Genomic DNA, 15,831 nt, shown 5'->3' with positions numbered 1-15,831 from the left:
TCTGTTCCAACGAAACACAAAATAACTGCGGCATCTGTTCTGTCATTTGCGACCTGCCCACCAAGTCACCTACCCAGTTACGTCAAGACCAGTTGACTGATCCGGAAATACAGAAGATCGTCACAGAACTGGAAGGAGTGGATGAACTTGCTGCTAAAAGATGGTCAGAAAGAGGATTTCTAATGGAACAAGGTGTTTTATATCGACTTAATCCGGATTCTGATGCCGAGGCTCCACAATTAGTCATTCCTGCCCATCAAGTGACCGACATTCTCAAAGAGCTTCACGATGCCCCTACCGCTGGACATGCAGGAATTGACCGGACTTACCAACAAGTCTCACGTCTGTTCTACTTCACAGGAATAAGAAGAATCATAACCGACTATGTAAAGGCATGTATCCATTGTCAACGCTATAAGACTGCTAATACCAAGCCTCCAGGTCTATTGCAGACGCCGGTGATGAACCAGCGCAACGAGGTCTTGGCAGTTGATCTTTTCGGCCCGTTGCCGCCTGGAAAACAGGGGGAGCGTTGGATCTTGCTTATAGAAGATACTGCTACGAGGTGGACAGAACTTTTCCCATTGAAGGAAGCTACTGCTGAGGCGTGTGCACATGTCCTCATAGAGGAGTATTTTATGAGGTTCGGTCTTCCACGCCGACTAGTTTCTGATAATGGCGTACAATTTATTTCGGCAGTCATGCGTCAATGCATGTCCATCCTGGGGATAAAGCAAAACCTTATCCCTCTTTATCACCCAGAAGCAAACCCCGCCGAACGTAAAAACAGAGATCTTAAGACTTTATTAGCACAACTCGTGGAATGTGACCACACTTCCTGGCCAAACATGTTACCAGTGATTCGGTTCGCTCTTAATAACGCTAAATGTCGCACCACAGGTATGTCACCTGCTTACTTGTCATTTGGCAGAGAGATGAGGTCCCCCACAGAAGTCGCCCATGACCTTCGTGCTGTTCTAGACAAAGATAACTTTGTTCCCCAAATAACTCCCTATCTCAGGAAATTTGTTAACTCCTTTTCAGCGGTGCGCGAACGTGTAGAGACGCTTCAAGATAAAGCTAAAGGGTATGCTGATCGTTCGAGACGGCCCATTGAAACATTCAACGAAGGTGACATGGTTCTCATCAAATCACACGTCCTCAGTAAGAGCGCTAAAGGCCTTACTTCTAAGTTTGTTCCAAAACGCGATGGTCCGTATCGCATCGTTAAAAAGGTCAGCCCTACTACTTACCACGTCGCGCATGTTGACAAACCTGATGAAGTTTTAGGGAAATATCATGTGAACGATCTCACTCTATACCGTGAGAATCAGAGTGATGTTCTTCCGCGGCCGGTGATGCCTAAAAAGAAACGTGGTCGTCCCCCAAATAATGTTAAAACAGATTCTCGAGTTCCAGGGCATATGACGACACGGCATGCTGAACCATGTGCTGAAGCTCCACGTCTTTCTCCCGCAGCTGGTGGTATGGTTGGTCTTGCGCCTGTCCCTCAGCCCAGTAGTAATGAGATGCTAGTCCAGGAGCGAGGGCGTCCTCCAGGACTAGAGGGGGAGTATGTAGCAAACCGACCGATACGTCACTCTCGCGGCCGTATGCCCGCTCGCTATACATAGTTAGCATCTATGTCGATCTTTTCAACAGTGTATAATCTATGTTCCGGGCGCTTCCGTTTTGAGTGTGAATAGCGTGCGCCCGCGTCTAAATGTAATTATTGTTTAAAATTGAAAATTGTTTGTGATAAAGGAAGATTAAAATTCGAAATTCGATATTGGTGACTAACCCATAGTTTTAAATACCCCTGAGATCTACCCCTCACTATAAGCTGTTATTATTATCTGTATTAATAATATAACTTTCAGTTATCAGCTTGCTTTTTTTACGTGTCCTTTTTTATACTTAAATGGCCTGGACATTTTAAGGCGGCAATAACAATTTTGTTTTTCCTTTATTGTGTTCCCCGTCAGACGGATTCCTTTTGTTTAAGTTTATTTTATACAAAAGTTTATGTCTTTTATTTTTCGATTGAGAGGCACTACAAAGTCTGCCGGGTCAGCTAGTTTGTAAAAAAAAAGTTGGACAATTTTTACAAATTCATCATAGCATCTAGGCATTTTGAACATTGGAAGAGTGTGTCGATCAAACAAACAACAATGAACAAACAAATAGACATTGAAAATAATTCTGGAAATGACTGGTTTATGATGTTTATTTCTCTCCTTTAGCCAGTCCCTTTTCAATTTGTTATTTTGCTTCAATGTTCCAACACATAAGATTCCAATGTCTAAATGTCATAAATGTAGAATGCTTAAGACAGAGCGTGGCTGGTTCCATGGTGTTTATAAAACCGTTATACCGTCTCTTCATCATTATTATTACCTTCCATTGTGACAGTAATTAAGACTCACTTTTCCAATGAATTCCGTTTATTACATTTCAAGTGTACAACGATATTAACAGAGAGCTCAGCTCTGTTCGACACAGTTCGACAGCTCGAACCGGAATGTTTTGTGCGACAATAGTCACTCGGCAATAGTGTTAGAACTGGCCTTCTTACTATATGTATCATCATAAGTTTATTAAGAATAGTTGTTGCCTAGCAACGGTTAGTTAGTCGTTTAGTTTTATGTGAAAAATAAAAAGTTAGTATGTATCCGAAGATTATGTTTTATTATTTAACACTATTACCACTTAAAGTAGAAAGTGGGAGTATCTTAGTCATGAATTCTCTTGAATACCGTCTAAACAGTTGTTGACATGCGTAACGTTAATTAAACCGCTAACTTTAACTATTTTTAGTTAACTAAATAGTGACGTTGCGCTGCTGCCTTAAAACGCAAATATTTTAAAGGAAAATATGAACGCTCCGTGTAAAGTAATGCCTTCATTTGGACGAAAGATACCATGACATGGGGTAAATTGGGATCCTGGGGTAAATTGGGACAAACCGGAAGATTCTCAAAGTACCTGTAGCACGGAATCTACCTAATTTTGTTTATGTTAATATTTATCAATGTATAGAAGAAAAACCAAGTTAACTATGGAAGTACTACATATGAGTTAAGTTGGTCCCAAAAATTCGTCAAATTAAATTGAAAATAGTGGTTGAAAAGTGCATTTTAAAACAGCTTAAAGAACTTTTAAAAAAAGTAATATTATCGTTGTTTTTTCAATAAGATCACAGTTTATATAAGTTTTTAATACACCTGGAAATACCACAACAAACGGTAAGTTGCAATATTCTTATTTTAAATACAATATTTCGACAAAATAAACAATTTATATTTTTTCCTTTCTTTTTGGGGAAAATTGGGACGTTTGTAGGGTAATTTGGAACGAGACTGGAAAAATTAGGGACGAGAAAACACAAAATTGGAACGCCAAAAGACAAAATAGGGATGGCTTGTTAGGGTTGTCACTGATATCTTATAATAGATTTTTTAGCCTATACTATCACTTAATTGCGTGATGTAAAGAAGGTTAATGTGTTTATCAGTTAGTTTATGTAAGTATTATAGGTAAAAGAAAAGTATATATATAATTACTTTTTTTTGCGACATTTACCTTGTAATATCTGCCCGGTCGTTTGTTCTTTATAGCAATAAAAAAAATTAAAAGTTAAAAGAACTCAAACGAATCAAAACTTTTGTTATTTCATAATCTATTCACGCGTCGAATCATGATTTTGCTAACATTCACAACGAACACACACAAATAAAAACAGGCCTCAGATTTTAAATGTAACATTAATTAAAAATCCGAGATATCCAATTATGAGTGAGTGAATTAATTGAGTTTAGTTATTTAGCTTAGAAAGAATTTCTTTTATTTTTGTTATTATTGGCAGTAATCAGATAAAGCTGTTTTTTTATCTTATTCACCTAATATCTTACTCTTGCTCAAAGATCATTTTGAAAATATTGATTAAATAAAATTGTATTAATGCATTTCCAGTCCTTTTGTTTTCTATTTTTTATTCTATTTTATGATTTTGTTTCAGAGTTGTGATTTTTAAGGAAATTAAATAATAATTTTCTAAAATACAACTTGCACATACTTTTTTTGATCATTGTATTGTTGATTATCATTCACGTCACATCGCCTTACAAATATCCCAATTTAACCCTTAACCGTGTCAATTTACCCCGGACGCTGGGTAAATTGGGACGGCCATTATTTTACCGATTATTTCTTTAAAATGAATAATTAAAATAATGTAACGGTTTTTATCACCTAGGTACGTTCAAGACTCAACTTATTTCTTTGGTTGAGCAGTGACTATTTAATTGGAACTATTTTAAAATTCAATCTGAAGGTCGATTTTGTCCCTATTTACCCCATTGTACGGTATAAAAGGTAATTTAAACTTTCTTGACTGAATGTTTTTTTTTTTTTTTTTATGAGGCATTCGATCGTAAAACCAACGCGGCATCTCTGCTGTTCTTTGTCCACATCGTATACTACTTACAGGCTACATTTATTCGCACCTCCAAAATATTCGAATCGTTCAGAAATTCGTTACTCAACAGTTCGTTAACGGATTGTCAAAATAAAGTGGTTCGACTTCGTGAATCGCTCAGTGTGCTGCGAGTTTTTTAACTTTCTCGATTGCATAAAAATTAACTCAGATTTGTATGCAGTTGGAACAGCGCTCCTAGCGGCAAACGTTCCGGCTTCACACAAATTTGAGTTAACTTTTACGCTATCGAGAACGTTAAAAACTCGCACTAAGCACACAAAGCAGACATTTTATTAACTTTAAAACTGTGGTCGTCAATGGATCAATGCTTAGCTAATACACTTCACGAGTGCTACCCATAGATAATACACTTAATATTCTAGAGTGTCACCTATCATCAATTTAAATTATAGTCTATAGTGTATTTCAGGAAGAAATTATAAAGGACTTGGCTTCGACCTTAATGAAATTTGTATTTCAGGATATAATATAAATCAACCAAGACCTGGTTTCGGCTTTTTTGAAAATTTATTTCAGAAATAATATAGAACAGACATAGATCCCTTTGCCTTTCCTAATAAGGTAAAATTGTACCAAAAAAAAGTCTATAGTGTCACCCCAATTTTTTATGTTTATATTAGTTACGACAGCAATGTTTTAAAAATTGGCTATAAGGTGGTCACGCGATGGATGACACTGAAAGCACAACTACATCTGCAGATGAGAACACTGGAAATTTATGCGATAATCCTACCAGGGACACTTTGGCTGAAGGTTTGTTAGGGCTCCTGAAGCCGACGGTAGATCAACTGGACGACAGAGTCAAAGCCACAAGGTATATAGAAAAAAATAAGTTGGAAGTAGCTTTTTTTTTAACTACTGATTATAAATTTGAGCTTCATCTATAGATTCCGATAGTTTTATTATATTAAAACTAGATTCACTCATATATTTTAAACTAGTTTTAAATGATTGAAATTAGATAAAAATAATATATCAGTATTTAATAGACCCGTTTTTCTTGAAAAATTACCATTAAGAGACATACATTCGAATAAATATTCAAATCACACTACAAAAAAACATTATTGATTAACACAAATTTATTCTACAAACTTTTCATGTTGAATACATATCCTTTTTCGGCATTAAACATTCCAGAATAGCACAACTAGAATTGAAGCAACAAATAGATTCGCTCAACGAAGAACTCTTAAAAGTACGAGAGGCACTCAATAACCATCCCGACTTGGATCCATATGTGAAAAAACTCATTGCAGCAAAACATAAAGTGACAGTAGTCCTGAATGTTCTGCAAGCTTCTCAGGTTATTTTATGTTATTGTTATATGTAATAAATATATTTTTTATTGCCTTTGTAACCAGACCAGCATACGACCCACTTAATGTTAGGTGGTTATCATTGCCCATGGACATCAGCAATACCAGGGGCAGAGCTAGGCTGCTGCTAAGCTACTAAAATGACTTAACTGATTTGAATTTGATACTTTTGTTTAATGTATGCCTTAAGTACTAACAATAAGAACTTGACGGTAATCAAAATATGAAGAACAGTGCTTTGCGATATTCATTACCATTTACAATATACGCATGTAGTAAAAACAATTTATTCCTGCATTTTCAGGATAGAATAAATGAAATAAGGCGAATGATTGTAAAAGAAAAGAGTGTACGTACAACTGTTGTACAAACTACACTACAACCATCACCTCAGGAACCAGAGCAAAGTACGAGCAGTATTGCCCCAGAGCAAGGCACTATAAATTAACTATGGAAACTCCACATCAGAACCACATTGACAAGGCCGATTTCGATCACGTATATGAACCAGCTGAAGATAGCTTTCTTCTCATTGATGCTATAGAAAAAGATTTAGAAAACCTACGGTCTAGGAATCCTGCTTTGTGCCTTGAAGTAGGCTCGGGTAGTGGTGTTGTAGTAACTGCATTTGGTATGGCATTCCCTTCAACATTCTGTATCAGTACAGACATCAACTTCAGAGCATGCATAATGTCAAAAAAAACTGCGGAATATAACAAGGTTATATTTGATTCAGTAAGGATGGATCTGGCGAGTTCGTTTGCTGATAATATATTTGATATCATAATATTTAATCCTCCGTATGTAGTGACAGATTCTGAAGAATGCGGCGGAGATGATATCACAGCCAGCTGGGCAGGTGGGGTCAAAGGGAGAGAAGTAACAGACAGATTGTTAGAAATGATACCAAAGAAATTAGCTAAAGATGGTACATTCTACCTTCTGCTGATTGAAGAGAACATTCCAGATGAGGTAATCAATATTATGTCTAATCATGGATTTAGATATAAAACTGTGGTAAGAAGGAAAGTGAGGAACGAACAACAAATAGTTTTAAAATTTTATAGAATAATATATTGAAATAAATATAAGAGAAATATATACTAAATAATGTTTTTATGAGCATTTTATTGTTTGATATTCTTTTTTACGGCATCTCCAAATGTTCGAGCACCATCTTCATTTTCTTGTGCTCCAGGCAATAATAAGCAATCTTTAATCCATCTTTGAATGTTTGGAAAACTTGATATATCCCATCCAACAGCCTGAAACATTTTGTGGGATGAACAACAGCATCAAAAAAAAATAGAACTGATTTACAGTCATAGTTAATAGAACAATAATTGTTTTTTTTTAATGACAATTGTATAACATACATTTGTGTCTGTGGTAAGTCTGAATAATTGAAATATGTATAGCAAATGAAGAAGACCAAGTTACCTTAGATCATTTTTATTGTTATTTTTAAGTTTGCAATAATAATCTATATTAAATATTTAAGGAATGAATTTAGATTTCTTAATTACATCATGAGAGAACACAAACCCCTTCACACAAATTCAGAAATTTGTATCAACTTTTTAGTTTAGCTTCTAATATCAAGTTAATTTTGAATGTTAGTTTAAATGACAAATTCTGAAAAGATACTTTATCTTACCAAAATACTAGACATAGATGCATAAATAGATGTGTCTGCAATTGTGGGGTGATCAGCTGCCACCCACTTGGTCTTCTCTAAAAACTGATTGAGGAAACTCAATGTAGAGTTAAGGTCATCCTTTAAACTTTGTTTAATCTCCGTTTCACCCAGGAATAATATTGGGAACTAAATATGTAAGTAAGAAAAAAAACAAATCATCATTTCATTATTATGTAACTGTGATTAATAGATCTAATGTATCCAAATTAGGTATACAGAAGTTTGTGGTCATTTTGAATTAACATACATTTGATAATTTTTTACATGGGATTGAGTTATCAAATACTAACTACATAAAATTTACAGTTATTAGTAGTTTATTGTGAGCCAATACAGGTAGATACTACTACTACTTATTTGTCCCATGAATTAATGAAGAGCTTCCTTGAATAATGGAAAGTTCTCAAATTCAGTTACATATGTTCTTGAGTGACTACTTAATACCAGATGAGCTTTAAGCCTGCTAAAAAGTAGCAGTGGGCAGTAGTTAAAGCTCTTTAAATTTTGGCTTAATTTAATAAAAAAATATTTTGCCCAGTTACTCGTTCAGATCTTAAGCATAATAAATTAATACTCACACAAATTGCTCTTATTTTAACATACAAAGATGCGCTGTCAAAGTATAATCTCTGGTTTACGACTGCGCGTTTTTGTAAATCCTTTGGATACCATTGATCGTCTTTTCCATATTTATCGGCTAAATAGCATGCGATAGCTCTACTTTCCCATAGAACAAAGTTATTATCGTCCAGTGTAGGTACACAATGCTGTGGGTTAAGTTTTAAGAAACTTTCTTGCAGTTGTTCTTTTTTAAACAGATTTACTATTTCAATTTGTATTGGAATGCCTATGGCTCTAGCTGCGAGTAGTGCTCCTCTAGAAGGCCCGCTCACGGGGAAATGGTATAATTTTAAGGAAGACATTTGTAATAATAATTAGTTACAAGGGTTACAGACTGAATTATGCAGTGGAATTTACAAATGGGTAACTAAGATCAATTAGTTCAAATTTAATAACAACAACTTTACCAATTATGTTAGAGTCAAAAACAAATAAAAACAATTAAAAAAAAATGTGTGCGTGTACTAGTGTACACACGTAAGAAGTGAAACTTGTTTATGGCCTTATTTTTCGAAAAATGATCTACATGCAACTTTCTAGAAATTGGTTAAATAAAGTTAAATTAGATAAAGTTTAAACAAAAGGATTTTATTATCATAGACATGAATACAAAAAAGTTAAATTAGATAAAGTTTAAACAAAAGGATTTTATTATCATAGACATGAATACAAAACAGATGGCGCGTAACGGAAAAAAGTGACGCGTAACCGAAAAATGTGACGGTAAATTTTTTTCCAACGCCGATAAGGAAGTTTCACTTCAAAACTAAACTTTCACTTCTTTTTTCATTGTGGCAATCGACATCGATTACTTGCGAAGTCATTATTGCCAGCGTCTGGCCCTGATAGAGATAAGTAGAAAGCGGGTAGGGAACTTAAACACTGGATTTAATAAGGTAATTTTACGTACCTAAACTTATCCATAAAAATTAACGTAACTATAATGTTATTCCATCATCGGGAAAGTCATTTGTGAGCATGTTCTAAATGCGGATTTTATTAGACAAAATGGTCCCAAAAATAGTCGTTTTAACCACTGGCATGGTCACATCGATCGACTTCTTTAACAACTTTCGGTGAGTCGGCTGTAGAATGAAACTTATTAGCATTTAGCCGTACGAATGACTTTGATTTAGGAAATATTCTCGTTGAATACAAGTGAGAGTTCGACGCATGCAATCTTAAAAATGTAAACATTATGCATGTGTGGAAATGATAAAGAGAAGATTGAGCAGGTGATATTGCTCGGTAAGCCGACGGTCCGAATGTTGTTGTTCAGAACTTGTATATGTACCTATATGCCATATGCAAGCTTATCTTGAAAATGTCATCATAAATGAGATTTAGGCATGATGGCTACCGCCACACATGCTATGCAAATCAAAAGTGGAAATAATAAATTAGAAAACATAATTTTATTCCGTTTTTGGACTTTCCAGGGTTTGTAAAGCAAACATCACACACAAACAAGCATCTAAATGTGGAGAAAACACTGCGCTGCGGGAATAAACTACGAAGATGTGTCGTCAGACATTTTTCAAAATCGACGGGGCCAATTCACAGATATATACCCTAGTGGTGACTCTATACTCTATATTTCCTAACTAAATGTCACAAGACATGACTTAAAAGTCTTAGTTACCAGGTCATAAAATACCTAAAAAAACAACTAAATGTCACAGAGTATATAAAAAGAAAAACACTGATTTTATCATTAATGTAATAAATTAAAAAAACTGAGATTACAAATAACGCTGTAAACAATGAGCTCAGGAAACATTTGTAGAATATGTTTAGGACACGATTCACTAACCAGCATTTTTCACAAACGCGGTCTTTCCATGCTTTCTACACAAATTATGTCTCTAGCTAGAGTGCATGTAAGTCAGATTTAAATTCCCTAATACTACTATGAAAATCATTTAAACAGAACTTACTAAATCGTAGATAACGCCCAATGACGGATTACCGAGCACAATTTGCACGAAATGTATTACAAAACTGGACGAATGTATTGAATTCATACGTCTCTGTGAAAGGAGCGATGTCGAACTTAGGTTATCGTTAGAGAATATTGTTAAAAAGAGAAAACTGAAAGCCGAGGAACTTTGCGTGGACGAAGACGGTTCTTCGCCTTCGAGAACCGAAAACGAAAAGAGTCCTGTTGTTGATGAGAACAACTGTGAAATTACAAGTGATCTTCACAAAGATGTGTATGACAAAAATGATAAAAAAAGACGTAAACAGCAATGTTTTACATGTGGCAAAGTTATGTCTTCAAGGTAATTGATGTGTATATTGATAGGCTTAACACATATTCTGTTGCTACAGTTGGTTCATTTCTTACATTTTGCAATGAAATCAGGATTGTCACAATGAAAGCCATTGACGCTACTGGGATTTTTCTTCCATTAGTAGACTGTGAACACAATAATACTGGGTATAGAGAAGTGATTCATCAGAAAAAGAAAGGTTCCATTTCTGTATTGAGTTGTCTTAGCATTTTATAGCTTCTTGAAAATATTTCATTTATAGTTATTTCATTTTTGTGTCTAAATACATTGGGCTCATTAAAACTTTGTAAGTTTTTTCATGTTTCCACTGTTGAGGTAAATGAGAAGTTTTACAAAAAACAAAGCTTAGCTTTTAAGTAATGTTGTATAAATATCAGACAGTGATGTCAGATACCTCTCAGATCTCAGAAATACTCAATAAATAGTGTCTTTATTTTGATAATATAATAGTTTTGGAAGTATAGTTCAGTTATTAATTAGGGATCAAGAAAAAATATTTTAAGTGTATATGATATTTTTTCATCACTTGTCAATAGTTAATCAGTAGTTAAATACATACAAAAAACTGGAAATATGTCTGGTACCACATAAAGGTGCCTATCTTGTATAGTACTGCTGCGAAGCATTCATCCATTTCATAGTTATTTTAAAAAAATCACATCAATATCGATTTGAGTTCCGAGACAGTTTAGCATCATAACTGAAAGTATTACAACATCCCCATAGCTAAAAAGACAGGGAAGTAATTGCAGTTAGCTAACAAAAACATTCCATAGAAATTCAACAAAACATACTAAACGTTTTTAAGTACATTGAATTATATTTTCCTTCCAGATTCCGGTTAAAAACCCATTTAATTACACACACAGGAGAGAAGCCATTCTCATGTCCGCACTGCAGCAAATGTTTTTCACTGTCACAAAACTTAAAAGTACATATGAGAACACACACGGTACATAATAAATCACTTTATTTAAGAGGCTCTGGCTTCTACATAATTGAACAAAATATTATTTTAGCTTTCCAGCTGGTAAATGTTTTTTTATATGCAAATTTTGTACATGTTTTATTAGATTATGTTGAAATCAGTTGGTGGCACTCTAGGGAAAGTTTTTGCTATAACACGATCTGCTACCAGCCTCATGAAAATGGACACTGATTTATTTAAATAAATAAAAAAATGAAATGTAGTACATATTAACGTAACGTTAGCTTCCCTAGGTGCAGAGTCCTCGTAAGATGCTCAGTCCCCAGCTGAGAAAACTCATATTGAAATTATGTGAATATTATAATATAAATATATATTATATGTACATATACGAATATAAATATTTGTTGATTTTATCCTTTCAGGGTGAGAAGCCCCTTCAATGTAGTGTTTGTGGAGAATCGTTTGCACAGTCTGCTGGATTGGCGGCGCACCGTCGAAAGCACACGGGACAGATGCCTTATAGCTGTGTATTGTGTCCACGTCGTTTTCGTACCGTGGGACATTTACAATATCATGTTAGGTGATTTCAGTTTTATGAATCATTATTACTATAATATTATCATTCAAATTTGAAAAGCTTTTTGAATGGAGTAAACTTAATAGAGGTTCAATTAAGAACATCAAACTGTTGATGCTAATACCACATAAAACGCACCTTTAATTACAAAGATAAAGGTCGCAGATTTTTTACTGGTGGTAGGACCTCTTGTGAGTCCGCACGGGTAGGTACCACCGCCCCGCCTATTTCTGCCATGAGGCAGTAATGCGTTTCGGTTTGAAGGGTGGGGCAGCCGTTGTAACTATACTGAGACCTTAGAACTTGTATCTCAAGGTGTGTGGCGCATTTACGTTGTAGATGTCTATGGGTTCCAGTAACCACTTAACACCAGGTGGGCTGTGAGCTCGTCCACACACGTAGGCAATAAAATTTTTTTTTAAGATAAATGTTGCTTAAATCAAATAGCGTTTCAGCCCTGGATATGTAAATGTAAAATTTCATTGATGGGTGGCTACCTTGCTAAACAGTAATGTGTATTCAATACTATATACCTAGTCAGGTCATAAGTATTGTCACACAGTAAAAACTTTTCTTTTAGAATGCTGGCCACAAAAAAGTTTATTGAATTCGAATTTCGAATTGTTCATGAAAATAAAAATGTATACTTTTAGAATTTTTACTAATTTTTAAATATGGAGTGGGCGCTTAAAGAAGACCGTGTTGCAGTTATTGCGTTGCATCGTTGCGGTTACGCGCCAATTCAAATTTTTAACATACTGAAAAATTTGAATATAACCAAAAGATTCGTTTATCGTACCATCAAACGATACAATGAAGACTCTAGTGTAGATGACAGGTCAAGAAGTGGTCGCCCTCGGTCTGTTAGGACTCCAGCAGTGATAAAAGCTGTGAAGGCGCGAATTCAAAGAAATCCGAAACGTAAGCAGAAACGGTGAAAAGGGTGTTAAATGAAGACTTAGGGCTTCGGGCATATCGAATAAAAACAGGACATCGTTTGAATGCTCGTCTAATGGACCTGAGACTGAAGAGATACCGCGCTTTAATGAAGCGGTACGCGGGAAAAAAATATCGGGAAATTATTTTTTTGGATGAAAAAATTTTTACCGTAGAAGAGAGCTACAACAAACAAAATGATAAGGTGTACGCACACAGTAGTGAAGAAGCGAGCAACCGTTTCCGCGTGTCCAACGAGGTCATTTTCCATCCTCGCTCATGGTATGGTTGGGAGTTTCTTATTGGGGCTTAACAGAGGTACATTTTTGTGAGAAAGGTGTAAAAACGAATGCAGTTGTGTATCAAAATACAGTCCTGACGAACCTTGTGGAACCTGTTTCTCATACCATGTTCAATAACAGGCACGGGTATTCCAATAAGATTCGGCGCCAGCTCATAGAGCGAAGAGCACACAAGACTGGCTGGCGGCGCGTGAAATCGACTTCATCCGGCACGAAGACTGGCCCTCCTCCAGTCCAGATTTGAATCCGTTAGATTACAAGATATGGCAACACTTGGAGGAAAAGGCGTGCTCAAAGCCTCATCCCAATTTGGAGTCACTCAAGACATCCTTGATTAAGGCAGCCGCCGATATTGACATGTACTTCGTTCGTGCTGCGATAGACGACTGGCCGCGCAGATTGAAGGCCTGTATTCAAAATCACGGAGGTCATTTTGAATAAACTTTAGTGTCATAAGAATCTATGTTTTGTTAAGTTCATTTTGGTATATGAATGGTTACATAATGAATAAACTTGTTTCAATTATTTTACATTAAACATGTGACAGAATTTATGACCTGACTAGGTACATATATATATATATGCTTCAAAGAAATCTCAAATTTCTTTCACACTCATCCATTTACTGTAATTATTTAGCATACCATAATAAATTGTTTTGGTATTTATTACCCGAATTGGTTAAAGGCTTCGTCAAACAGAACGCGTAATTATCGCGCGTCAGAGCGCTAAACTGACGGCTATAAGCGCTATAGCGCTGGCGCTCTGTTTGACGGCATGTTACCGTAGTAGTACAACACATCTCGGCGTCTTAGCGCGCCGTCAGCTTAGCGCTCTGACGCGCGCTAATTACGCGTTCTATTTGACGAAGCCTTAAACTTTCCTTTTGGGTCCGTCGATTTTTGGGTCGGGGTGGAGGTGGGGGGTAAGGGTTTACCCCTGCACCATACCCACCCCGCGGAACTCCATGGTTAAGAAGATATCCACGATTAATGTTTTGAGGTTAGAATAATACTATTTAGTCAACATAGGGTTAAAATTTCAATTATGGTCTATTATTTTTGAGTTCTGGAGGGGGAGGGGTGTAAGGGCTTACCACTGCATGGTTATGAAGATATTCACGGTTAATGTTTTGAGGTTAGAATAGCACTATTTAGTCAAAATAAGGTTAAAATTTAGATTAGGGTCCATCAATTTCTGAGTCGGGAGGGAGGGGAATAAGGGCTAATCCCCTGCACCATCCCCACTCCGCGAAACTCCATGGTTAAGTAGATATCCACGATTAATGTTTTGAGGTTAGAATAATACTATTTAGTCAACATAGGGTTAAAATTTCAATTATAGTCTATTATTTTTGAGTTCTGGAGGGAGGGGTGTACGGGCTTACCACTGCACCATCACCAAGCCGCAGATCCCCATAGCTATGAAGATGTCCATGGTTAATTTTTTAGATTAAAACTGCATTATTTAGTTAAACTCCAAAGGAGCTTAAGTTTGAATCCGCCTTATCTCCGGCGCTGCGGGAAGAGCAGCCCTTCCGCCCTTGCGTACCGAAGCACGGTCATTCGTGCTCCGCTCCGCAGCTTCGGCTTGATGATCGCCTACGGCGACCAGCCTCAGCCGTTCCGCCTCGCACTGTTTCTCTACTCCGTCACAGCGGGCGAAGACTGCTCTCCCTCCGCGCCTCCGGTTTTTTATATACACTCTTAAGGGTAGGGCAGACAAGACCAGGTGGAAAGTGGGGTGCTCTGATTCAGTTTTCGATATTTTTCGAATATTTTTGCAATTTTATTTCCAAAACACGAGCAATTTTACTATTTTATATTTAAATCTTATTTAAAAAGTTAGTTTATTACAGACAGATAAAAAGACGCTATAAAAAAATGCGTCATTTCACGTTCCGTTACACAGTATAAACAAAATGTTGTTACTTTTTGTGTAAAAAAGTCAATATCATTGCTTATTACAGAAAAAATTACAATGCACATTAATTACATACTACTACTATGTGAATATATTAAAATAATAAAATATATTTCGGTAAAAACATGACATAAAATTTAACAAAATACACGTTTACCGTGAATGGAACGTGAAACGTCAAATGTGACATCTACCTTGACGATTTTTCAAATATTTACGGAAATTTAAAAAAATTATATATCATAAACCATGAGTCTCCGCAACTTGAAATTTTGCAAAAAGCTTTTTATTTATAAGTACTATCTACAAAAATATTGTGAACTTCCAAATCGACGGACCCAAATGGAAAGTTTAGCCCTCGCATTTTATGTATTTATTGTAAATGATTAAAGTTTAAAGGAACTACGTGAATAATTTAGGTTTTATTTCAGGCGACACACTGGTGAAAAGAACTATGAATGCGACACGTGTAGCCGAGCCTTCATAACAAGAAGCGATTTAAAGCAACACATGCTCACGCACACGGGCGATCGTCCTCACGTATGCAGCATATGCGGAATACGTCTTACAAGGTCTTCACACCTCAAAAGACATATACAACAAATACACAATTCCCAAAAGGCTAATGTTAAGGTGGAGTGCTTTAAAACAAATGAAAAAGTTTGAATGGATTTCACAAATTCCATTTATTGTTTTTTTTTGAATATACAGTAAAATGTTAATAAAGAGTA

At 35.8% G+C, this 15,831-nt stretch overlaps 4 protein-coding genes across 5 annotated transcripts; 3 read left to right on the top strand and 1 right to left on the bottom strand.

Annotated features, from left to right (window-relative positions):
* Window positions 1-5,118: 5,118 nt before the first annotated feature.
* Window positions 5,119-6,934, top strand: LOC101745763 (SNAPIN protein homolog). The gene is made up of 3 exons (XM_038017670.2): window positions 5,119-5,312; window positions 5,639-5,804; window positions 6,122-6,934. The coding sequence occupies exons 1-3, from the start codon at window positions 5,164-5,166 to the stop codon at window positions 6,263-6,265; spliced, it is 459 nt and encodes a 152-aa protein (XP_037873598.1). The 5' UTR covers window positions 5,119-5,163; the 3' UTR covers window positions 6,266-6,934.
* Window positions 6,268-6,934, top strand: LOC134198679 (methyltransferase N6AMT1). Its single transcript, XM_062673918.1, has one exon. It carries the CDS (start codon window positions 6,268-6,270, stop codon window positions 6,895-6,897), a length of 630 nt encoding a protein of 209 aa, XP_062529902.1. The 3' UTR covers window positions 6,898-6,934.
* LOC101746194 (glutathione S-transferase 1) lies at window positions 6,411-8,580 on the bottom strand. The gene is given in 3 exon segments (NM_001046665.1): window positions 6,411-7,082; window positions 7,475-7,642; window positions 8,095-8,580. Coding segments are annotated over 3 exon segments (651 nt in total). The 5' UTR covers window positions 8,440-8,580; the 3' UTR covers window positions 6,411-6,944.
* Window positions 8,581-9,788: 1,208 nt separating this feature from the next.
* LOC101745527 (gastrula zinc finger protein XlCGF17.1) lies at window positions 9,789-15,831 on the top strand. Of its 2 annotated transcripts, none has more exons than XM_021348690.3 (5): window positions 9,789-10,017; window positions 10,085-10,419; window positions 11,266-11,383; window positions 11,785-11,942; window positions 15,532-15,831. In XM_021348690.3, exons 1-5 carry the CDS (start codon window positions 9,901-9,903, stop codon window positions 15,764-15,766), a joined length of 963 nt encoding a protein of 320 aa, XP_021204365.1. In that variant the 5' UTR covers window positions 9,789-9,900; the 3' UTR covers window positions 15,767-15,831. The 2 variants fall into 2 exon arrangements, with proteins under 2 accessions (XP_021204365.1, XP_021204367.1); XM_021348692.3 differs by having other exon boundaries at window positions 9,803-10,017; window positions 11,785-11,937.

Source organism: Bombyx mori, chromosome 19 (genome assembly GCF_030269925.1).
Source record: "Bombyx mori chromosome 19, ASM3026992v2".
NCBI classification, from domain to species: domain Eukaryota; kingdom Metazoa; phylum Arthropoda; class Insecta; order Lepidoptera; family Bombycidae; genus Bombyx; species Bombyx mori.
The sequence above is the reverse complement of the archived record's forward strand: the minus strand, read 5'-3'. Positions and strand labels throughout refer to the sequence as shown.